Source organism: Odontesthes bonariensis, chromosome 3 (assembly GCF_027942865.1).
Source record: "Odontesthes bonariensis isolate fOdoBon6 chromosome 3, fOdoBon6.hap1, whole genome shotgun sequence".
Lineage (NCBI taxonomy): Eukaryota > Metazoa > Chordata > Actinopteri > Atheriniformes > Atherinopsidae > Odontesthes > Odontesthes bonariensis.
The window spans coordinates 300,521-322,081 of NC_134508.1; the positions used below are offsets into that span (position 1 = coordinate 300,521).

At 44.4% G+C, this 21,561-nt stretch overlaps 1 protein-coding gene across 1 annotated transcript in view; it reads right to left on the reverse strand.

Annotated features, from left to right (window-relative positions):
* Positions 1–21,561, reverse strand: part of LOC142377904 (ral GTPase-activating protein subunit beta-like) — a 139,841-nt gene that overhangs the window by 77,576 nt on the left and 40,704 nt on the right. The window contains exons 6-20 of the mRNA XM_075462241.1: positions 14,666–14,790; positions 14,446–14,490; positions 14,226–14,270; positions 13,871–14,062; positions 13,466–13,596; positions 13,185–13,365; positions 10,808–10,937; positions 9,286–9,444; positions 5,502–5,616; positions 5,284–5,419; positions 4,506–4,567; positions 2,187–2,277; positions 1,963–2,084; positions 1,677–1,859; positions 134–282 (exon numbers count right to left, since the gene is read on the reverse strand). Coding sequence (XP_075318356.1) covers positions 134–282; positions 1,677–1,859; positions 1,963–2,084; positions 2,187–2,277; positions 4,506–4,567; positions 5,284–5,419; positions 5,502–5,616; positions 9,286–9,444; positions 10,808–10,937; positions 13,185–13,365; positions 13,466–13,596; positions 13,871–14,062; positions 14,226–14,270; positions 14,446–14,490; positions 14,666–14,790 — 1,866 coding nt within the window. The remainder of the gene's footprint in view (positions 1–133; positions 283–1,676; positions 1,860–1,962; positions 2,085–2,186; positions 2,278–4,505; positions 4,568–5,283; positions 5,420–5,501; positions 5,617–9,285; positions 9,445–10,807; positions 10,938–13,184; positions 13,366–13,465; positions 13,597–13,870; positions 14,063–14,225; positions 14,271–14,445; positions 14,491–14,665; positions 14,791–21,561) is intronic.

Below are 21,561 nucleotides of genomic sequence, written 5' to 3' on the forward strand. Positions count from 1 at the left end.
AACTTCCACATGTGAACAGTAGAGGGACGGTACATTACACAGCTCTACTTTAGTCTAATTAACCATGAAAGAACAACAACGTGGCCCCACATCTGCATGTTATAACCTGTACGGGTGTGTTTGATTCGCTCACCAGCTGAGTGTGGCTTCAGCTGCCTCCTTCACCCTCAGAGAAGCCGGGTTCAGTTCTTTCTCTTCTTTACGCCTCACTTTCTCTTCCCTTGTGGACTTACTGCCCGATATTCCCAATTCCACGATCTCCAAAACCTCCGACAAGCAGTCCTGGCAGCACACATTAAAGAGTTACCAGCTGGTTAGTTAGCTGCTGGTTAGCTGGTCAGTTAGCTGCTGGTTAGTCACCAGCTGGTTAGTTAGCTGCTGGTTAGCTGGTCAGTTAGCTGCTGGTCAGTCAGCTGCTGGTTAGCTGGTCAGTTAGCTGCTGGTTAGCTGGTCAGTTAGCTGCTGGTCAGTTACCAGCTGGTCAGTTAGCTGATTGTCAGTCAGCTGTTGGTTAGTTAGCTGCTGGTTAGCTGATCAGTTAGCTGCTGGTTAGCTGGTTAGTTACCAGCTGGTTAGTTAGCTGCTGGTTAGGTGGTCAGTTAGCTGCTGGTTAGCTAGTCAGTTACCAGCTGGTTAGTTAGCTGCTGGTTAGCTGGTCAGTTAGCTGCTGGTTAGTCACCAGCTGGTTAGTTAGCTGCTGGTTAGCTGGTCAGTTAGCTGCTGGTCAGTCAGCTGCTGGTTAGCTGGTCAGTTAGCTGCTGGTTAGTTATCTGCTGGTCAGTTAGCTGATTGTCAGTCAGCTGTTGGTTAGTTAGCTGCTGGTTAGCTGGTCAGTTAGCTGCTGGTTAGCTGGTTAGTTAGCTGCTGGTTAGGTGGTCAGTTAGCTGCTGGTTAGTTAGCTGCTGGTTAGCTGGTCAGTTACCAGCTGGTTAGTTAGCTACTGGTTAGTTAGCTGCTGGTTAGCTGGTTAGTTACCAGCTGGTTAGCTGGTCAGTTAGCTGCTGGTGAGTTACCAGCTGATCAGTTACCTGCTGGTAAGTTAGCTTCTGGTCAGTCAGCTGCTGGTTAGCTCGTCAGTTAGCTATTGGTTAGTTAGCTGCTGGTTAGCTGGTCATTTGCCAACTGCATAGTTAGCTACTGTTTAGTTAGCTGCTGGTTAGTCACCAGCTGGTTAGTTAGCTGCTGGTTAGCTGGTCAGTCAGCTGCTGGTTAGCTGGTTAGTTACCTGCTGGTTAGCTGGTCAGTTAGCTGCTGGTCAGTTAGCTGCTGGTTAGTTAGCTGCTGGTTATCTGGTCAGTTAGCTGATGGTTAGTTAGCTGATGGTGAGTTAGCTGCTGGTCAGTCAGCTGCTGGTCAGTTAGCTAATGGTCAGTCAGCTGCTGGTCAGTTACCTGCTGGTCAGTTAGCTGCTGGTCAGTTACCTGCTGGTTAGTTAGCTGCTGGTCAGTTACCTGCTGGTCAGTTAGCTGCTGGTTAGTTAGCTGCTGGTCAGTTACCTGCTGGTCAGTTACCTGCTGGTCAATTAGCTGCTGGTCAGTTAGCTGCTGGTTAGTTAGCTGCTGGTCATTTACCTGCTGGTTAGTTAGCTGCTGGTCAGTTACCTGCTGGTCAGTTAGCTGCTGGTCAGTCAGCTGCTGGTCAGTCAGCTGCTGGTCAGTTACCTGCTGGTCAATTACCTGGTCATCGAGCAGGGCTGGGTGATGAGTTACCCAGATGTTCAGACAGTAGAAAGCAGCTACGATGATGGAGTGCAGGTCTCTGGAGTGAAGAGGAGGAGGACGACTGCACTGAAACACGATGTGTCTACAGACAGAACAGACTGCATGTGTCCTCTCCGACTGCTCCACCTTTACCTCCACCTGCAGGAACACAGAGTTAGAAGGGTTAGCGTTAGTATGGAATATGAAGGAGCTGCAGACGAGGCCGGGCACACAGCCAACTTTGAGCTTTGAGTGTGTTTACCTTGGCCAGTCCTCCCAATACTTCCAGAGCAGACAGACACACCGCTGAGTCACTCTTCCACTGAGATGTCAGACACTCAGTCAGCAAATGCACAACGTGAACCCACAGAGCTGCAGCTGAAACTGATTGGACAGGTCGTTACCGTGGCAACACACACACACACAGATAAAAATCTACAAAAATCAGTTGAATAACTAATTCGAAGATGGTTTACGATTAGCTACCGAATGGTCTGGCCCATCTTTTTGCACTCGGTCCACTGGCTCCACTGGTCCTTTGGCTTTGACTGCCCCCACCCTTCTGGGCACCTGCCTCCTAGAAATTTGATGTAATTGATGTTAACACCAGCCTGGACTATGAATGAACCATAGCTATCAAGTTACAAAAAGGTTTTCAATATTAGAATAAACTGTTAAGTTGAGTGGTTCACATTGGGTAGAAAGGTTGTGTACCTATTTGTTTGTTAATAAAGACAGTTATCTCTCAAAGCTAATTTGTTTAAAAAACAAGTTATGGGTCCAAACTACATCATGGTTCTAAAGGTGCTTGCTGACAGGTCCACAGTTAGAACCATAAGAAACACATATATCTTGAAGAGTTGAACATCTAAATCAGAGACTATTAATCCAAAGTACTGATCCAACCCTAGTTTCCTGCTATAACTATTTTAAAGTGGTCCTGATAAATAGTACTCCAGGCCTTGAATATTGGTTGCGTTTTCATTCATTTTCAGTCCAGCCCTTGTATCTGACCATTTTCATTGGAATTGCACCTTAACTTAGTGGAAGGGTTTGAGTTCTTGATGGTTTCCGATGGCAAAGACGAATGGAGCGGCTCAAGACTATCAAAGTTTATGGGTGGGGTCCTGGGGGGCATACTGGCACCTGGTGATTGCTCCTTTCAAAACTTCCCTGGGTTGTCACTCTCCCCTGTTCACCGAGGAGGAAAGAGACCTTGAGGTTCCCTGGGTCCAACACTATCTCCAGTGAGTTCAACGTATTTGGACCCGAACCCATGAAGCCCTACCAGGTACTGCTGAATGTAACTGCCGCCTATCGGATCGTCACCGCGTCCCAGCCCACACAGTTCACTCCTGCCCAGCAGGTTTGGTTGGCAGCCAGAGACATTCCCCTGACATTGCCCTGAAATCCACAAAAACAAACAAACAAAAAAACTGGCTCCTAAATTCATCGCTCCTTATGTGATTGAGTCCATCATCAGTCTTTCTGCTGTTCGCCTCAAGCTCCCGGCCTCCATGCATATTCATCCCACATTCATGTATCCCTCACTAATCCCGTCTCTTCCAGCCCATTGTGGTTATGTCATCTGGTTAGGATGCCTCCTGGTTGAGTCCCTTTGGAGATTTGTTTTTAGGCCACGGGGTAGGGAATAGTGTTCAGGAACATCTGTGCCAAGTATGGGTTGGAAGTCCCAAAATCAAAACGGGAAATACCCCAAAAGGTAGTGGAGAAAGACAAAGCTTAGATACTGTGGGGTTTCCAGATCCAGACTAGTGAGAGAGATAGATATATGATTGTATTAATCCCTTTGGGAGGTTCCCTCAGGGAAATTGAAATCTCACTCACGCTCAGCACTATTATTACAGAAATGTACAAAAGAGACAAAAGTGGAAAACACCCAACACCAGCACCCGTATAATAATAATAATAATAATAATAATAATTATAATAATAATATTAATAGTATACTAGTAATTGTAATGAAAATAGTAATAATAGTAATAATGATGCAAATAAATAATATAAATTTAAGTATAAAGTAAGATTAAAACAATTAAAGTAAGATTATTGCACGTTGGTTAGACAGACTGACACCTGTCCTACAGCCCCTCCTGCCCCACAGTGAGGAGTTAAACAGGTTGATGGCTCGGGGGAAAAAGGAGTTCCTCAGGGCTAACCAACCGGGCATTGTGGTGGTCAACAAAGTACAAAAGAAGGCAGCTGAGATAGATGTAGAAATTCCAAGTTGCAGCAACATAAAGAAGAAGCATGAAAAATATCAAGGGCTGAAGTAGGTAGTGGGAGCTCTGGGGCCGTAACCCCCAAACTGGGAGAGTGGCTCCAGCAGATCCCAGGAACAACATCAGAGATCTTTGTCCAGAAAAGTAAAGTTCTAGGAACAGCTAAGAGTTCCCAGGCCTCCGGTAGAGGACTCGAGCCTCCGGTAGAGGACTCGAGCTTGATAAAAGGGAAACCGCCCCCAAGTGGCGCAACTTGTCTAATATGGGCCTAGAATGGGCCTTTCCCTTAAGATAAAAGTTAAAAAGATACACAGATGCTGGTGTGTATAAAAGTCTAATCTACAAACTAATAACATAAAGGACTGAATGTATATTCTGGATGTTTTATTTCAACTTGTCTGGAACAATGAATTTTATGGAAGCAAAATAAGACCTAAGAGTAAATTATCGATAAAAAATACATGAACAATTAAAGGTTGAGTTTTGACTTGTTCTACACCTTAAAACTACAGGAAGTTAGTTTACTTGACACGGAACATGTGGGTAGAACCGGCAGACTCACCCACTGTGGTCGGCCCGCAGCCTCGAGTCGAGTCGAATCCTGAACCACATTCAACATGGCCGCTACGCAAACATCAGGTCAGAAAATATTAAAGTTCACTGATTGTCAAGACTGAGGCTGTGTTCGAAACTGCCTACTTCTCCTACTACTCCCACTACTCCTACTAACTTTAACTTTTTTAAGTTCCCGGATGCATACTAGATTCTCTGAAATGTTGGGTATGCATCATGAGGTTACTACTCATACTCAAACTACCCAAGATGCAACGTAACGTGACGTCGCCGATCGTCATTTCCTGTCAAAATGGCAGTTTCAAGCTAGCTACAACGAGGGTAGGTTCACTTCCTGTTTTCAAAACAAAAGCACCAATTGTATGGTAATGGCTTTCCCTATGATAAAAGGCAACGGGTATTTTATTTTGTGAAAATAACCGGAAGTGCGTTAGCTCACTGCGGCTAGTTTTAGTAGCGGCGAATTCGTGGGAACAAAATTGTAAACAGCCGGTATTTTGTCAGGTTTTCAACACGTTGGGGATCTAAACGACTACTTTCTCTCCTGAAAATGTTTCAAATGTTGCTAAAGTTTACAGAGTTTAGAGCTTAAGGGAAATCAGCTTCAGGCCGGCTGATTTCAGCTCGGGCAGGAGCGAAATGCATTGTGGGTAAACGCTCTGCATCCTGTCTGATCGAATGAGTATGTAGTATGTAGTATGTAGTAAGCGGTTTCGAACACAGCCTGAGATTCTGTTGGAGTCATGAAGGAGGAACCAGAGACTGACCAAGAATGAGCTGAATGTTGGAAATGTCCATCTCAGTCTGCAGAGCTCCAATCAGAAGATTGAGGAGGCGGGGCTTCAGAGACAGGAAGTTACCTGCTGTGACATCATCAGCATTTAGCTTTCCTTCCAGAGAGATCTGAGCACAGGCAGGGGGACATAACTGTGATGGAATCAACTCTGGAGGTGTGCCTCTGAGCATCAGGTGGGTGTACGGTTACCTGTGATTGGACGGATCCAAAGTGATGGGGCAGGGGTAGAAGGGACAACAAGATGAAGATGGTGGCCCGCCTCAAATCCACTGAATTCACAAAACCCTCAAACCTTGTCAGCTCTCTGGGAAAGACAGAAAGACACATATTTACCTGGTGATCAGGTGGGGGATCCCTAGGGTTCTAGGGTCCTAGTGTGGAGCATTCATGGCTATTCATTGGAAGAAATTCAATAGAATATTTACTATCATGATGTTTAAAGTTTACATCATCTCAAAGTAAAAGATTTTTATCCAGAAGTACTCCTCCCTGCCCCTCCAACGTCTTCCTACAGCCGGCCCCAAAGCCCCTGATCCCTGACCTATTCTACAGTTGCACCACAGTTTGGGGGAAGGTGGTGGTTTTCAGTTTGTGCATGTTAGTAACAAAGTTATTTTACTTCGATATGGCCCCTCCTCTCTGGGGTTAAAGGGGTAGTAACCCTAACATGTTGCTTTGGATAAAACCGTCTGCTGATGAATGTTCTGGGAAGGAGGACCTCGTGTTCATGCGTTAACAGAGAGATTCCAGGTGATGTTGAAGGGTTCATTGATGCTCCTCATTTCATTTTATGGGATGATTATGACCGACGGGACTTACAGACTTATGGGGACTTACCTTTACTTTCATCGTCTCCTGCTAAACTCAGTCTATGTGACTTACTTTGCTTGTGCCTTCGTGAACACAGAATAGTAAATGTAAAAGCATTTCCTGTCACAGACCAGGCAGCAGCAGACTTACAGCTTCTTAACTGAATAACAGCAGCTGAACATCCTCACTGCTGCAGGCAGTTATTTCTGTCAGGATAAAATCTGATATCCCTGAACAACACAACCACAACACAGGCTGATATCCGTTCCCTTTGGGATAAATAAAGTCTTTTGATTTAACTTAATTCCATAAATCAGCTTCTGCAGATGATATAAACAAGGCATTTAAGTTATAATAAAGATATTTTTAACTTTGATGACATCCTGATCAACCACAGAAAATAGAATTATAAATTAAGATGAAATGAAGAAAACTGGGAATCATTAGATGATAATATTTTTTCTTTGTTCCTTTTGCCTGCAGTAGAATTGTTACTGACCTCCCCCGGCTGCCTGAATCAGATCCAGGCCCTGAATCAGATCCAGGCCCTGAATCAGATCCAGGCCCTGAATCTGATTTAACTGAGCTGCATGACAATTTGAATGAATAAAGTATTTCTATTCTAAAATACTTAGTAGTAAAAGCTAAGATATCTAATTGATTAGAGGTAAACCGGTTATTATGCAACATGGGGGAGACTTTTATGCTCCCAGAAAGTATTTTTGACATGGTATCAAGATAATTCAACCAGAGTAGAACATATGGGTTAAATTGCAGGATGAGGCTTGACGTTTGTCTTATTTTGCAGCCAGAGTTCTGATGAGAACTAACAGCAGAGATCATATTTCTCCAGTTTTAACTCCTCTTCATTGGCTCCCTGTTAAATTCAGAATAGAATTTAAGATTCTTCTCCCATGTTTTTCAGAGAACAGCATTACCATACCACACCTGTAGGGGGAGCCAAAACGGCACGGTATCTTTCTATGGTGATGCTTTAAATGACGATGCAAAAAGGAATAATTTAGATTCTCATTATTAATGTGATCAACAGTCAACAGGATGTAATTAAAATCACCCAAAACATGCAGCTAAACACATGTAAAGTGTGATGAGGTGACCTGAAAAGGACTTATCTGCAGTGCACAGTAACGGACTTCTCTGTAGTGCACAGTAACGGACCTCTCTGTAGTGCACAGTAACGGACCCCTCTGTAGTGCACAGTAACGGACTCCTCTGTAGTGCACAGTAACGGACCCCTCTGTAGTGCACAGTAACGGACTTCTCTGTAGTGCACAGTAACGGACTTCTCTGTAGTGCACAGTAACGAATTTCTCTGTAGTGCACAGTAACGGACCCCTCTGTAGTGCACAGTAACGGACTTCTCTGTAGTGCACAGTAACGGACTTCTCTGTAGTGCACAGTAACGGACTTCTCTGTAGTGCACAGTAACGGACTTCTCTGTAGTGCACAGTAACGGTAACAGACCTCTCTGTAGTGCACAGTAACAGTAACGGACTTCTCTGTAGTGCACAGTAACGGACTTCTCTGTAGTGCACAGTAACGGACTTCTCTGTAGTGCACAGTAACGGACTTCTCTGTAGTGCACAGTAACGGACTTCTCTGTAGTGCACAGTAACGGTAACAGACTTCTCTGTAGTGCACAGTAACGGACTTCTCTGTAGTTCACAGTAACGGACTTCTCTGTAGTTCACAGTAACGGACTTCTCTGTAGTTCACAGTAACAGTAACGGACTTCTCTGTAGTGCACAGTAACGGACTTCTCTGTAGTGCACAGTAACAGTAACGGACTTCTCTGTAGTGCACAGTAACGGACTTCTCTGTAGTGCACAGTAACGGACTTCTCTGTAGTGCACAGTAACGGACTTCTCTGTAGTGCACAGTAACGGTAACAGACCTCTCTGTAGTGCACAGTAACAGTAACGGACTTCTCTGTAGTGCACAGTAACGGACTTCTCTGTAGTGCACAGTAACGGACTTCTCTGTAGTGCACAGTAACGGACTTCTCTGTAGTGCACAGTAACGGACTTCTCTGTAGTGCACAGTAACGGACTTCTCTGTAGTGCACAGTAACGGACTTCTCTGTAGTGCACAGTAACGGACTTCTCTGTAGTGCACAGTAACGGACTTCTCTGTAGTGCACAGTAACGGACTTCTCTGTAGTGCACAGTAACGGACTTCTCTGTAGTGCACAGTAACGGACTTCTCTGTAGTGCACAGTAACGGACTTCTCTGTAGTTCACAGTAACGGACTTCTCTGTAGTGCACAGTAACGGACTTCTCTGTAGTGCACAGTAACGGACTCCTCTGTAGTGCACAGTAACGGACTTCTCTGTAGTGCACAGTAACGGACTTCTCTGTAGTGCACAGTAACGGACTTCTCTGTAGTGCACAGTAACAGTAACGGACTTCTCTGTAGTGCACAGTAACGGACTTCTCTGTAGTTCACAGTAACGGACTTCTCTGTAGTGCACAGTAACGGACTTCTCTGTAGTGCACAGTAACAGTAACGGACTTCTCTGTAGTGCACAGTAACGGACTTCTCTGTAGTGCACAGTAACAGTAACGGACTTCTCTGTAGTGCACAGTAACGGTAACAGACCTCTCTGTAGTGCACAGTAACAGTAACGGACTTCTCTGTAGTGCACAGTAACAGTAACGGACTTCTCTGTAGTGCACAGTAACGGACTTCTCCGTAGTGCACAGTAACGGTAACAGACTTCTCTGTAGTGCACAGTAACGGTAACAGACTTCTCTGTAGTGCACAGTAACGGTAACAGACTTCTCTGTAGTTCACAGTAACGGACTTCTCTGTAGTTCACAGTAACGGACTTCTCTGTAGTGCACAGTAACGGACTTCTCTGTAGTTCACAGTAACGGACTCCTCTGTAGTGCACAGTAACGGACTTCTCTGTAGTGCACAGTAACGGACTTCTCTGTAGTGCACAGTAACGGACTTCTCTGTAGTGCACAGTAACGGACTCCTCTGTAGTGCACAGTAACGGACTTCTCTGTAGTGCACAGTAATGGACTTCTCTGTAGTGCACAGTAATGGACTTCTCTGTAGTGCACAGTAACGGACTCCTCTGTAGTGCACAGTAACGGACTTCTCTGTAGTGCACAGTAACGAACTTCTCCGTAGTACCTGTCGAGCATCACACTCTCCAGAGCAGAGGTGAAAGGTGGAAGCAGCAGGTTGACTCCTCTGAGGTCAGAGCAGAACAGATCGGTTGAGTTTATCAGGATGGAGGCCACAACAGGAGGACTGTACTCCTGGAGACTCTGCAGGAGAACCGAGTAGAACCTGACGGAGGAAAAGATTATCACATTCAGAACAAGGTCCAAACACAGGTGGGCACACGGGTGTATGCACTGGTAGACAGGTATCAGGACAGGAAGACAGGTATCAGGACAGCTAGATGGGTATCATGACAGCTAGATGGGTATCAGGACAGCTAGATGTGTATCATGACAGGTGTAAAGGTATCAGGACAGGTAGATGGGTATCAGGACAGGTAGATGGGTATCAGGACAGGTAGATGGGTATCAGGACAGGTAGATGGGTATTATGACAGCTAGATGGGTATCATGACAGGTGTAAAGGTTTCATGACAGGTAGATGGGTATTATGACAGCTAGATGGGTATCATGACAGGTGTAAAGGTTTCATGACAGGTAGATGTGTATTATGACAGCTAGATGGGTATCATGACAGGTGTAAAGGTTTCATGACAGGTAGATGGGTATTATGACAGCTAGATGGGTATCATGACAGGTGTAAAGGTATCATGACAGCTAGATGGGTATTATGACAGCTAGATGGGTATCATGACAGGTGTAAAGGTTTCATGACAGGTAGATGTGTATCATGACAGCTAGATGGGTATCATGACAGGTGTAAAGGTATCATGACAGCGAGATATGTATCATGACAGGTGTAAAGGTATCAGGACAGGTAGATGGGTATCATGACAGGTAGATGGGTATCATGACAGGTGTAAAGGTATCAGGACAGGTAGATGGGTATCATGACAGGTGTAAAGGTATCATGACAGGTAGATGTGTATCATGACAGGTGTAAAGGTATCAGGACAGGTAGATGTGTATCATGACAGGTGTAAAGGTATCAGGACAGGTAGATGTGTATCATGACAGGTGTAAAGGTATCAGGACAGGTAGATGGGTATCATGACAGGTAGATGGGTATCATGACAGGTGTAAAGGTATCAGGACAGGTAGATGGGTATCAGGACAGGTAGATGGGTATCATGACAGGTGTAAAGGTATCATGACAGGTAGATGTGTATCATGACAGGTGTAAAGGTATCAGGACAGGTAGATGTGTATCATGACAGGTGTAAAGGTATCAGGACAGGTAGATGGGTATCATGACAGGTGTAAAGGTATCATGACAGGTAGATGTGTATCATGACAGGTGTAAAGGTATCAGGACAGGTAGATGTGTATCATGACAGGTGTAAAGGTATCAGGACAGGTAGATGGGTATCATGACAGGTGTAAAGGTATCATGACAGGTAGATGTGTATCATGACAGGTGTAAAGGTATCATGACAGGTAGATGTGTATCATGACAGGTGTAAAGGTATCAGGACAGGTAGATGTGTATCATGACAGGTGTAAAGGTATCAGGACAGGTGTAAAGGTACCTGGACAGGTAGACAGACAGAATGTTTTCTGAGGTCTTCTTGCAGGTGAATATTCTGCACAGCGTCCCGCAGGCCTCAGCTCGACCTTCTGCCCCCCTCTCTGACATCACAGTGACATCATCCCGTCTGCCTGCTGATGACAGAGTTGGACAGGTGTAACATGTGCAGGTGTAACATGTACAGGTGTAACATGTACATGTGTAAAATGTTCAGGTGTAACATGGACAGGTGTAACATGTACAGGTGTAACATGTGCAGGTGTAACATGTGCAGGTGTAACATGTGCAGGTGTAACATTTGCAGGTGTAACATGTCCAGGTGTAACATGTACAGGTGTAACATGTGCAGGTGTAAAATGTGCAGGTGTAACATGTACAGGTGTAACATGGACAGGTGTAACAAGGACAGGTGTAACATGGACAGGTGTAACATGTACAGGTGTAACATGTACAGGTGTGACATGTGCAGGTGTAACATGGACAGGTGTAACATGTGCAGGTGTAACATGGACAGGTGTAACATGTGCAGGTGTAACATGTACAGGTGTAACATGTGCAGGTGTAACATGTGCAGGTGTAATATGTGCAGGTGTAATATGTGCAGGTATAACATGTGCAGGTGTAACATGTGCAGGTGTAACATGTACAGGTGTAACATGTACAGGTGTAACATGTACATGTGTAACATGTACAGGTGTAACATTTGCAGGTGTAACATGTACAGGTGTAACATGCACAGGTGTAAAATGTTCAGGTGTAACATGGACAGGTGTAACATGTGCAGGTGTAACATGTGCAGGTGTAACATGTGCAGGTGTAACATGTGTAGGTGTAACATGTACAGGTGTAACATGTCCAGGTGTAACATGTCCAGGTGTAACATGTGCAGGTGTAACATGTCCAGGTGTAACATGTCCAGGTGTAACATGTCCAGGTGTAACATGGACAGGTGTAACAAGGACAGGTGTAACATGGACAGGTGTAACATGTACAGGTGTGACATGTGCAGATGTAACATGTACAGGTGTAACATGTGCAGGTGTAACATGTGTAGGTGTAACATGTGCAGGTGTAATATGTGCAGGTATAACATGTTTAGGTGTAACATGTGCAGGTGTAACATGTACAGGTGTAACATGTGCAGGTGTAACATGTGCAGATGTAACATGTACAGGCGTAACATGTACAAGTGTAACATGTGCAGGTGTAACATGTACAGGTGTAACATGTACAGGTGTAACATTTGCAGGTGTAATATGTGCAGGTGTAACACGTACAGGTGTAACATGTGCAGGTGTAACATGTGCATGTGTAACATGTGCAGGTGTAACATGTGCAGGTGTAACATTTGCAGGTGTAACATGTGCAGGTGTAACATGTACAGGTGTAACATGGACAGGTGTAACATGTACAGGTGTAACATGTGCAGGTGTAACATGGACAGGTGTGACATGTACAGGTGTAACATGGACAGGTGTAACATGTACAGGTGTAACATGTGCAGGTGTAACATGTGCAGGTGTAACATGTACTGGTGTAAGATGTACAGGTGTAACATGTACAGGTGTAACATGTACAGGTGTAACATGTGCAGGTGTAACGTGCAGATGTAACATGTACAGGCGTAACATGTACAAGTGTAACATGTGCAGGTGTAACATGTACAGGTGTAACATGTACAGGTGTAACATGTACAGGTGTAACATTTGCAGGTGTAATATGTGCAGGTGTAACACGTACAGGTGTAACATGTGCAGGTGTAACAAGTGCATGTGTAACATGTGCAGGTGTAACATGTGCAGGTGTAACATTTGCAGGTGTAACATGTGCAGGTGTAACATGTACAGGTGTAACATGGACAGGTGTAACATGTACAGGTGTAACATGTGCAGGTGTAACATGGACAGGTGTGACATGTACAGGTGTAACATGGACAGGTGTAACATGTGCAGGTGTAACATGTGCAGGTGTAACATGTACTGGTGTAAGATGTACAGGTGTAACATGTACAGGTGTAACATGTACAGGTGTAACATGTACAGGTGTAACATGGACAGGTGTAACATGGACAGGTGTAACATGTACAGGTGTAACATGTGCAGGTGTAACATGGACAGGTGTGACATGTACAGGTGTAACATGGACAGGTGTAACATGTACAGGTGTAACATGTGCAGGTGTAACATGTGCAGGTGTAACATGTACTGGTGTAAGATGTACAGGTGTAACATGTACAGGTGTAACATGGACAGGTGTAACATGTGCAGGTGTAACATGTACAGGTGTAACATGTGCAGGTAAGTAAGTAAGTAATATTGATTTATATAGGGTTAGGGTTAGTCCCAGTGATGGTAAAGTGTGGTTCAGGCAGCACTGACAGGTCAACTCAGAGTCTCTGCTGATCAGAGCAGCATCAAACAGCCAGCAGCCGAACAGGTGAAGCAGGGAGTCCACGTTACACCTGAGGTGGGATGGCCAACGCCTGGGGGAGGAGCCCAGGTGTGGAGAGCAGAGGGGAAGTGGGGAGGAAGCCTTCCAGTGATGGGGGGAGGAAGATGTCTAACAGGAGAGAAGAGAGGTCCACACATCAGAAGTCAGATTAAATCTACTGAAACAGGCACCTGGACAGCTAAATTATTACAATGTAAGCACATCAAACCTTGGAAACATTTGTTCCTTTCATTCGTCCTTTGTGTGGCAGGGTCGAGGTTTTGGAGGGAGGGGCATCAGACGCACTGAAGAGGCTGACAGGTGACGGCGGGGCGCTGCCGGAGCGAGGCCGGGAGAACCCTGAACCCAGAAACAGAACCGGTGTAAAAATGAAAAAAATAAATAAATACTAAAAAAATAAAACAATTTAAAACAAAAGAAACGGAACCGGTGAGCGTCTCTGTTCCGTCGCTGCAGATCGAATCCATCAAACTGGGGCAGGGGCGGAGCTTAACGTAAACAGGGAGACGGAGCCTAACGTAAACAGGGAGGCGGGGCTTACCGTAAACAGGGAGGTGGGGCTTATTGTAAACAGGGAGGCGGGGCTTATTGTAAACAGGGAGGCGGGGCTTACCGTAAACAGGGAGGCGGAGCTTACCGTAAACAGGGAGACGGGGCTTAACGTAAACAGGGAGGCGGGGCTTACCGTAAACAGGGAGGCGGGGCTTACCGTAAACAGGGAGGCGGAGCTTACCGTAAACAGGGAGACGGGGCTTATCGTCAACAGGGAGGCGGTCTCTGAATGGCCCTCTGCTCACAGAAACACCTGGAAGGACATGAAGTGAAAACCATGGAAAAACTGAAGGTCTATTTTACAAATGTTTCAGCCCTGCAGACCCAGAGATCAGAACCTGCTCAGATTCTGAGGTCCAGGGACACGGAGCGGTTCTGATCAGCTTATTGATTGGTTTGATCAGATCAGTATTTACCAAGAGAAGGAACTCGATCTCTGAAATGCATCCATGTTGCGTTTGCTGGAGAAACAGAGACACAACCAGATTATTTAAATCTGTTGGTCCCAAAAGGAACTGAACATTATTTCTGAGACTATATATATATATATTTACACATATATACATGTATACGTATTTGTATATGTATATATGTATATATGTATATATGTATATAGTGCAGTTGATGTGTGACTACCAGGTCGCAGCTGCTCTGTTGGTTCTTTATTCACCACGGTCACACCTACACACACAAGTCACAGGTAACAATTAAACATGGATAGTGACTAAATTATACATTTGAATAAATGAACATTTATTTCAGCTCTTTTCAGTTTTTGGGTGTGATGCACACACAGAAAAAAACATCCTGAAATTCTTTTGTCGAAACTTGTAGGAAGCTTGAGAGGTCAGCATACCGAGGAAGGCGTCGACCAGCCGGCTGATTCCTTTCATGGCCGTCAAGAAAACATCTGGCAGCTGATCGGGTCTTAGCACAGGATTCGATGCACTGATCACAGGGAAACTGACGTCCACCGGGTTACTGCAGGTAAACAGAAGCCAAGGAACCAGTTACCCAAACAGGAACCAGTCAACCAAACATCAACCAGTTACCCAAACAGGAACCAGTTACCCAAACTTCAACCAGTTACCCAAACATCAATCAGTTACCCAAACAGGAACCAGTTGCCCAAACAGGAACCAGTTACCCAAACAGGAACCAGTTACCCAAACAGGAACCAGTCAACCAAACATCAACCAGTCAACCAAACATCAACCAGTCAACCAAACATCAACCAGTTACCCAAACAGGAACCAGTTACCCAAACTTCAACCAGTTACCCAAACATCAACCAGTTACCCAAACATCAACCAGTTACCCAAACAGGAACCAGTTACCCAAACTTCAACCAGTTACCCAAACAGGAACCAGTTACCCAAACAGGAACCAGTTACCCAAACAGGAACTAGTTACCCAAACAGGAACCAGTTACCCAAACAGGAACCGTGCCTTGAGCTAACATTTATTAGGATTTGGCGCTCCCGGAAGGTCCGGGAGTCTCCCTGATATTGATAGTTAATCACGGATGCCCGCGAGTCGGATAAAATATCCCGGATTTTAGACTATTCGAGGGAGTTTTTTTTTTAGTTTTTTTCAATGCGAGTGAGAGCGTGCAGGCAATAAAATTACTCGTGCAACTTGCGCGTTTCGACTGTGCAGGCACGAGAGAGAGAGTGGTGTGGGGAGAGGTTGCTTGTGAAACCTGTCTGTCCAAAGCGACGCTCTGTTCAACGAGCGTCCGGGGCAATTGCTTGTCAGAGGGCGGCGGCGGCGGCGGCGGGGGGGGTGGAGTGGAGAGGAGAGGAGAGGAGACTGAGTCATCTCCCTGAAATGAGTTTTTGGAACTTGGGATGTCTGCCATCTATCTATCTATCTATCTATCTATCTAAATGAACTGAACATCAACCAGTTAGCTGAACATGATCCAGTTAGCTGAACATGATCCAGTTAGCTGAACATGATCCAGTTAGCTGAACATCAACCAGTTAGCTGAACATCAACCAGTTAGCTGAACATGATCCAGTTAGCTGAACATGATCCAGTTAGCTGAACATCAACCAGTTAGCTGAACATCAACCAGTTAGCTGAACATGATCCAGTTAGCTGAACATGATCCAGTTAGCTGAACATCAACCAATTAGCTGAACATCAACCAATTAGCTGAACATCAACCAGTTAGCTGAACATCAACCAGTTAGCTGAACATGATCCAGTTAGCTGAACATGATCCAGTTAGCTGAACATCAACCAATTAGCTGAACATCAACCAGTTAGCTGAACATCAACCAGTTAGCTGAACATGATCCAGTTAGCTGAACATCAACCAGTTAGCTGAACATCAACCAGTTAGCTGAACATGATCCAGTTAGCTGAAAATGATCCAGTTAGCTGAACATCAACCAATTAGCTACATCAACCAGTTAGCTGAACATCAACCAGTTAGCTGAACATCAACCAGTTAGCTGAACATGATCCAGTTAGCTGAACATGATCCAGTTAGCTGAACATCAACCAGTTAGCTGAACATCAACCAGTTAGCTGAACATGATCCAGTTAGCTGAACATCAGGGCTCTCAAGTTTTCAAGTTTGCTTGGAGTGAGATTCGGGCGGGGCAGGAGCCGGGCCGTGTGCGCGTCGGGGTTTCTTTAGTTTTTTTTTTTTTTTTTGGGGGGGGGGGGGTCTAAATCAAGACAGCTGTATCAGAGCTGGGTTCTGAGCTGTACGAGCGCACAGTAACCTGCCAGTGACTCGTTTATGGTATCGGCCATTAGAATTTCTGTGCGACGAAGTTGATCATTTCTCAGCGTAAGAAATGGCATGTGTGGCGTGTGAGCGTGTGAACTTGTTGAAATTCAATTCAATTCAATTCATTTTTATTTATATAGCGCCAAATACAACAAATGTCATTTGGCACTTAGATAGTAAGTCCAATTCAAGCCAATTGGAATTCAATTAATTAATAATAATCATAATTCATAAAATAATCCAATTCGTTCATATAGAGCCAATTCAAAAACAATTTCCTAGCTAAGGAAACCAACAGATTGCACTGAAAACTTTTTGTTTTTCGGTCCAATCTCCCGGCCTGAGCGTGCCTGAGGCGACTCTGGAGAGAAACGACTCCCTTTTAACAGGAAGAAACCTCTGGCAGAACCAGACTCAGGAAGGGTGGCCATCCGCCTCGACAGCTGGGGTTTGAGAAGACAGAAAGGGGGGGGCGCAGCGGCGGCGGCGGCACTGTAACACCATTCAAAGGATATCTGTTGGAACCGCTGTTTTCTCTTAGAAACGCTGTGACGCTTTGCGGTAAGACGTGTTGCATCACTTCCTGTTACCTTGCTTGTGCACTGTGGAATTTCTTGCTCCGCTTGGACTACTGATAATCACTTTATTTCGATCTATAACTTACACAATTTTGCAGAGTTAAACTCTATAGCTTACTGTTCTGTTCTAACACACTCCTACAGATCTTTAATCTTTATTCTCACTTTTTAGCGGTGTGTCTGGTTCTCTAGCGTAGCATGGCTACCGGTTCTCTTCCTCCTTCTCCTGCTTTCACCTGCTCCGTGTGTCAGATGTTTAGTTACTCCTCTGCCTCCTTTAGCGATAATGGTACATGTAACAAATGTAGTCTTTTTGTAGTTTTGGAGGCGAGGTTATCTGAATTGGAAGCTCGGCTCTGCACTGTTGAAAATCAACCGATAGCGAGCCAGGTCCCTTTAGCCAGTGTGGAGCCACCTAGCGTAGCTAGCTCAATTAGCCTCCCCCTAGCAGAACCTGAGCAGCCGGGATTAAATCGTGGCTGGGTGACTGTCAGGAAGAGGCATAGCTCTAAAGTCAAGCCCGTTGTTCACCATCGACCTGTCCACGCTTCTAACAGATTTTCCCCACTCAGCGACACACCCGCTGAGGACAAAACCCTGGTAATTGGCAGCTCCATAGTCAGAAACGTGGCATTAGAGGCACCAGCGGCCATAGTCAAATGCATTCCAGGGGCCAGAGCGGGCGACATAGAATCCTATTTAAAACTGCTGGCTAAGGATAAACGTAAATATGGTAAAATAGTTATTCACGTCGGCGTTAATGACACCCGGTTACGCCAATCGGAGGTCACTAAAATTAATGTTGCATCGGTGTGTGATTTTGCCAAAACAATGTGGGACTCCGTAGTTTTCTCTGGACCCCTGCCAAATCTGACCAGTGATGACATGTTTAGCCGCATGTCGTCCTACAATCGCTGGTTGTCTAGATGGTGTCCAGCAAACAACGTGGGCTACAGAGATAATTGGCAATCTTTCTGGAGGAAACCTGGTCTGATGAGGAGAGACGGCATCCATCCCACTTTGGAAGGAGCAGCTCTCATTTCTAGATATATGGATGAATTTATTTGCCACCCTAAAACATGACAACCCAGGGCTCAGAGCAGGATGCAGAGTTGTAGTCTTACACACTTCTCTGCAGCTTCCCACCTGCTGCTACCCACCCAATCAATTAACACAAAAGGAGCAAATCCTCTTGTGCAAAAAGAAATTATTAAAACAAAAACTTTAACTGAACAAAAACATCAAACTATTAAATGTGGTCTGCTGAATATCAGATCTCTCCTTTCCAAGTCTCTGTTAGTGAATGAGTTGATTTGTGATCATCATATCGATATATTTTGTCTTACAGAAACCTGGCTGCAGCAGGAGGATCATGTTAGCATCATGTTAGCATCATGTTAGCATCATGTTAGCATTAATGAAGCAACTCCCTCTGACTGTTTAAACGTTCACGTTCCTGGAACCACAGGCAGAGGAGGAGGAGTGGCAGCTATTTTCAGATCAGGGTTACTCATCAGTCCCAGACCCAAGATTAGTTTGAGCTCTTTTGAATCTCTGATTCTCAGTTTTTCCCACGCAAAGTGGAAATCCCAGAAACCTCTTGTGTTTGTTGTTGTGTATCGTCCACCTGGCCCTTATTCTGAGTTTCTGTCTGAATTCTCAGAGTTTTTATCCCAGTTAGTGCTGAGTACAGATAAAGTCATTGTAGTGGGTGACTTTAATATTCATGTAGATGTTTAAAATGACAGCCTGAATATGAACTTTAATTCTATATTAGACTCTATTGGATTTTCTCAGAGTGTTCACAGACCGACTCACTGCCTTAATCACACCCTTGATCTTGTGCTGACTTATGGCATTGAGAGTGAACAGTTAACAGTGTTCCCTCATAACCCTGTCTTATCTGACCATTTTCTGATAACCTTTGAGTTTACATTACTTGACTATACAGTTTCTGAGAAGAAATGTACATATAGAAGGTGTCTATCAGAGGATGCTGTAACCAGATTTAAAGAATTAATTCCATCATCCTTTTCTTCACTGCCATGTGCAGATATGACAGAGGACGACTACATAAACTTTACTCCAGCAGCACTTGACTCTTGTTGACAGCACTATAGTTTCAATGCGTACAGCACTGGACAATGTTGCCCCTCTGAAAAGGAAGGTAATCAGTCAGAAGAGGTTGGCTCCTTGGTATAATTCACAGCTGCGTGCTTTAAAGCAGACTGCAAGAAAGCTGGAGAGACAGTGGCGTTCCTCTAATTTAGAAGAGTCTCAGTTAGTCTGGAAAGATAGTTTAACAATGTATAAGAAAGCCCTTCGTAAAGCTAGAACTGCTTATTATTCATCATTGATAGAAGAGAATAAGAATAATCCCAGGTTTCTTTTCAGCACTGTAGCCAGTCTGACTAAGAGTCCGAGCTCTGCTGAGCCAGGTATTCCTTTAACTCTCAGCAGTGATGATTTCATGAGCTTCTTTATTAATAAAATTGTTTCTATCAGAGAGAAGATTGATGGAGTCCTTCCCACTATTATCAGTGATGTATCATCAGGTACAGCAGCTTTAGAAGTATCTTTAGAACCTGATTTGTATTTAGACGGCTTCTGCCCAGTTGATCTCTCTGAACTAACGACAGCAATAGTCTCTTCTAAACCATCAACTTGTGTTTTAGACCCAATCCCAACCAGACTGTTCAAGGAGGTTTTCCCATTAATTGACACTTCCATATTGGATTTGATCAATCTGTCTTTGTTGACAGGATATGTACCTCAGACTTTTAAGGTTGCTGTAATTAAACCTTTACTTAAAAAACCTACTCTTGATTCAGAAGTGTTGGCTCATTATAGACCTATATCCAATCTCCCTTTTATGTCTAAAGTTCTTGAAAAAATAGTTGCAGCTCAGCTTTGTGATCACTTACACAGAAATAATCTGTTTGAAGAGTTTCAGTCAGGATTCAGAGTGCATCATAGCACAGAAACTGCACTGCTGAAAGTTACCAATGATCTCCTCTTAGCCTCTGATAGCGGACTTGTGTCTGTGCTTGTCCTGTTGGATCTCAGTGCTGCATTTGATACGGTCGATCACAGTATCTTATTACACAGACTTGAACATGTTATTGGGATTAAAGGAACTGCATTAGGCTAGTTTAAGTCATATTTATCTGATAGATTTCAGTTTGTTCTTGTAAATGAAGAATCTTCCTCACACACCAGAGTAAGTCATGGAGTTCCCCAGGGTTCTGTGCTTGGACCGATTCTTTTTACTTTATACATGCTTCCATTAGGTAACATTATTAGACAGCATGGCATAAATTTCCATTGCTATGCTGATGATACTCAGCTGTACTTATCCATAAAACCAGATGAACCCAATAGGTTGGTCAGACTACAAGCATGTCTTAAAGACATAAAGACCTGGATGACTCAGAACTGTCTGCTGCTAAATTCAGACAAAACTGAAGTTGTTATCTTTGGACCTGAGCGTTTCAGGGAGAAATTGTCTAGCTATATAGTTACTCTAGATGGTATTTCCTTGGCTTCTAGTTCTACAGTGAGGAACCTTGGAGTTATTTTTGACCAGAACTTATCCTTTGACTCGCATATAAAACAGGTTTCTAGGACTGCCTTCTTTCACCTTCGTAATATTGTTAAAATCAGGAACATCTTGTCTCAGAGTGATGCAGAAAAACTAATTCATGCATTTGTTACTTCAAGATTGGACTACTGTAATTCTTTATTATTGGGCTGTCCCACATATTCTCTGAAAAGCCTCCAGCTGATCCAAAATGCTGCAGCCAGAGTTCTGATGAGAACTAACAGGAGAGATCATATTTCTCCAGTTTTAGCTTCTCTTCATTGGCTCCCTGTTAAATTCAGAATAGAATTTAAGATTCTTCTCCTTACATATAAAGCTCTTAATGACCGAGCTCCATCATATCTTAAAGATCTCATTGTAAGATATTTTCCTAACAGAGCACTTCGTTCCCAAACTGCAGGTTTACTTGAGGTTCCCAGAGTTTCTAAAAGTAGAATGGGAGGCAGAGCCTTCAGTTATCAGGCCCCTCTATTGTGGAATAAGCTGCCAGTAAATGTCCGGGAAGCAGACACCCTTTCCACTTTTAAGACCAGGCTTAAAACTTTCCTTTTTGATAAAGCTTATAGTTAGGGATGGCTCAGGTGATCCTGAAACATCCCATAGTTAAGCTGCTATAGGCCCAGACTGCTGGGGGGCCTCATCTGACACACCTTTCCTCACTTTACTCTCTTTATGTATATGTGATATTATTGTGGTCATTAACTCGTGTTTCCCTGTTCCAACAGATATCCTTTGAATGGTGTTACAGTGCCGCCGCCGCCGCTGCGGCCCTCCCCCCCTTTCTGTCTTCTCAAACCCCAGCTGGTCGAGGCGGATGGCCACCCTTC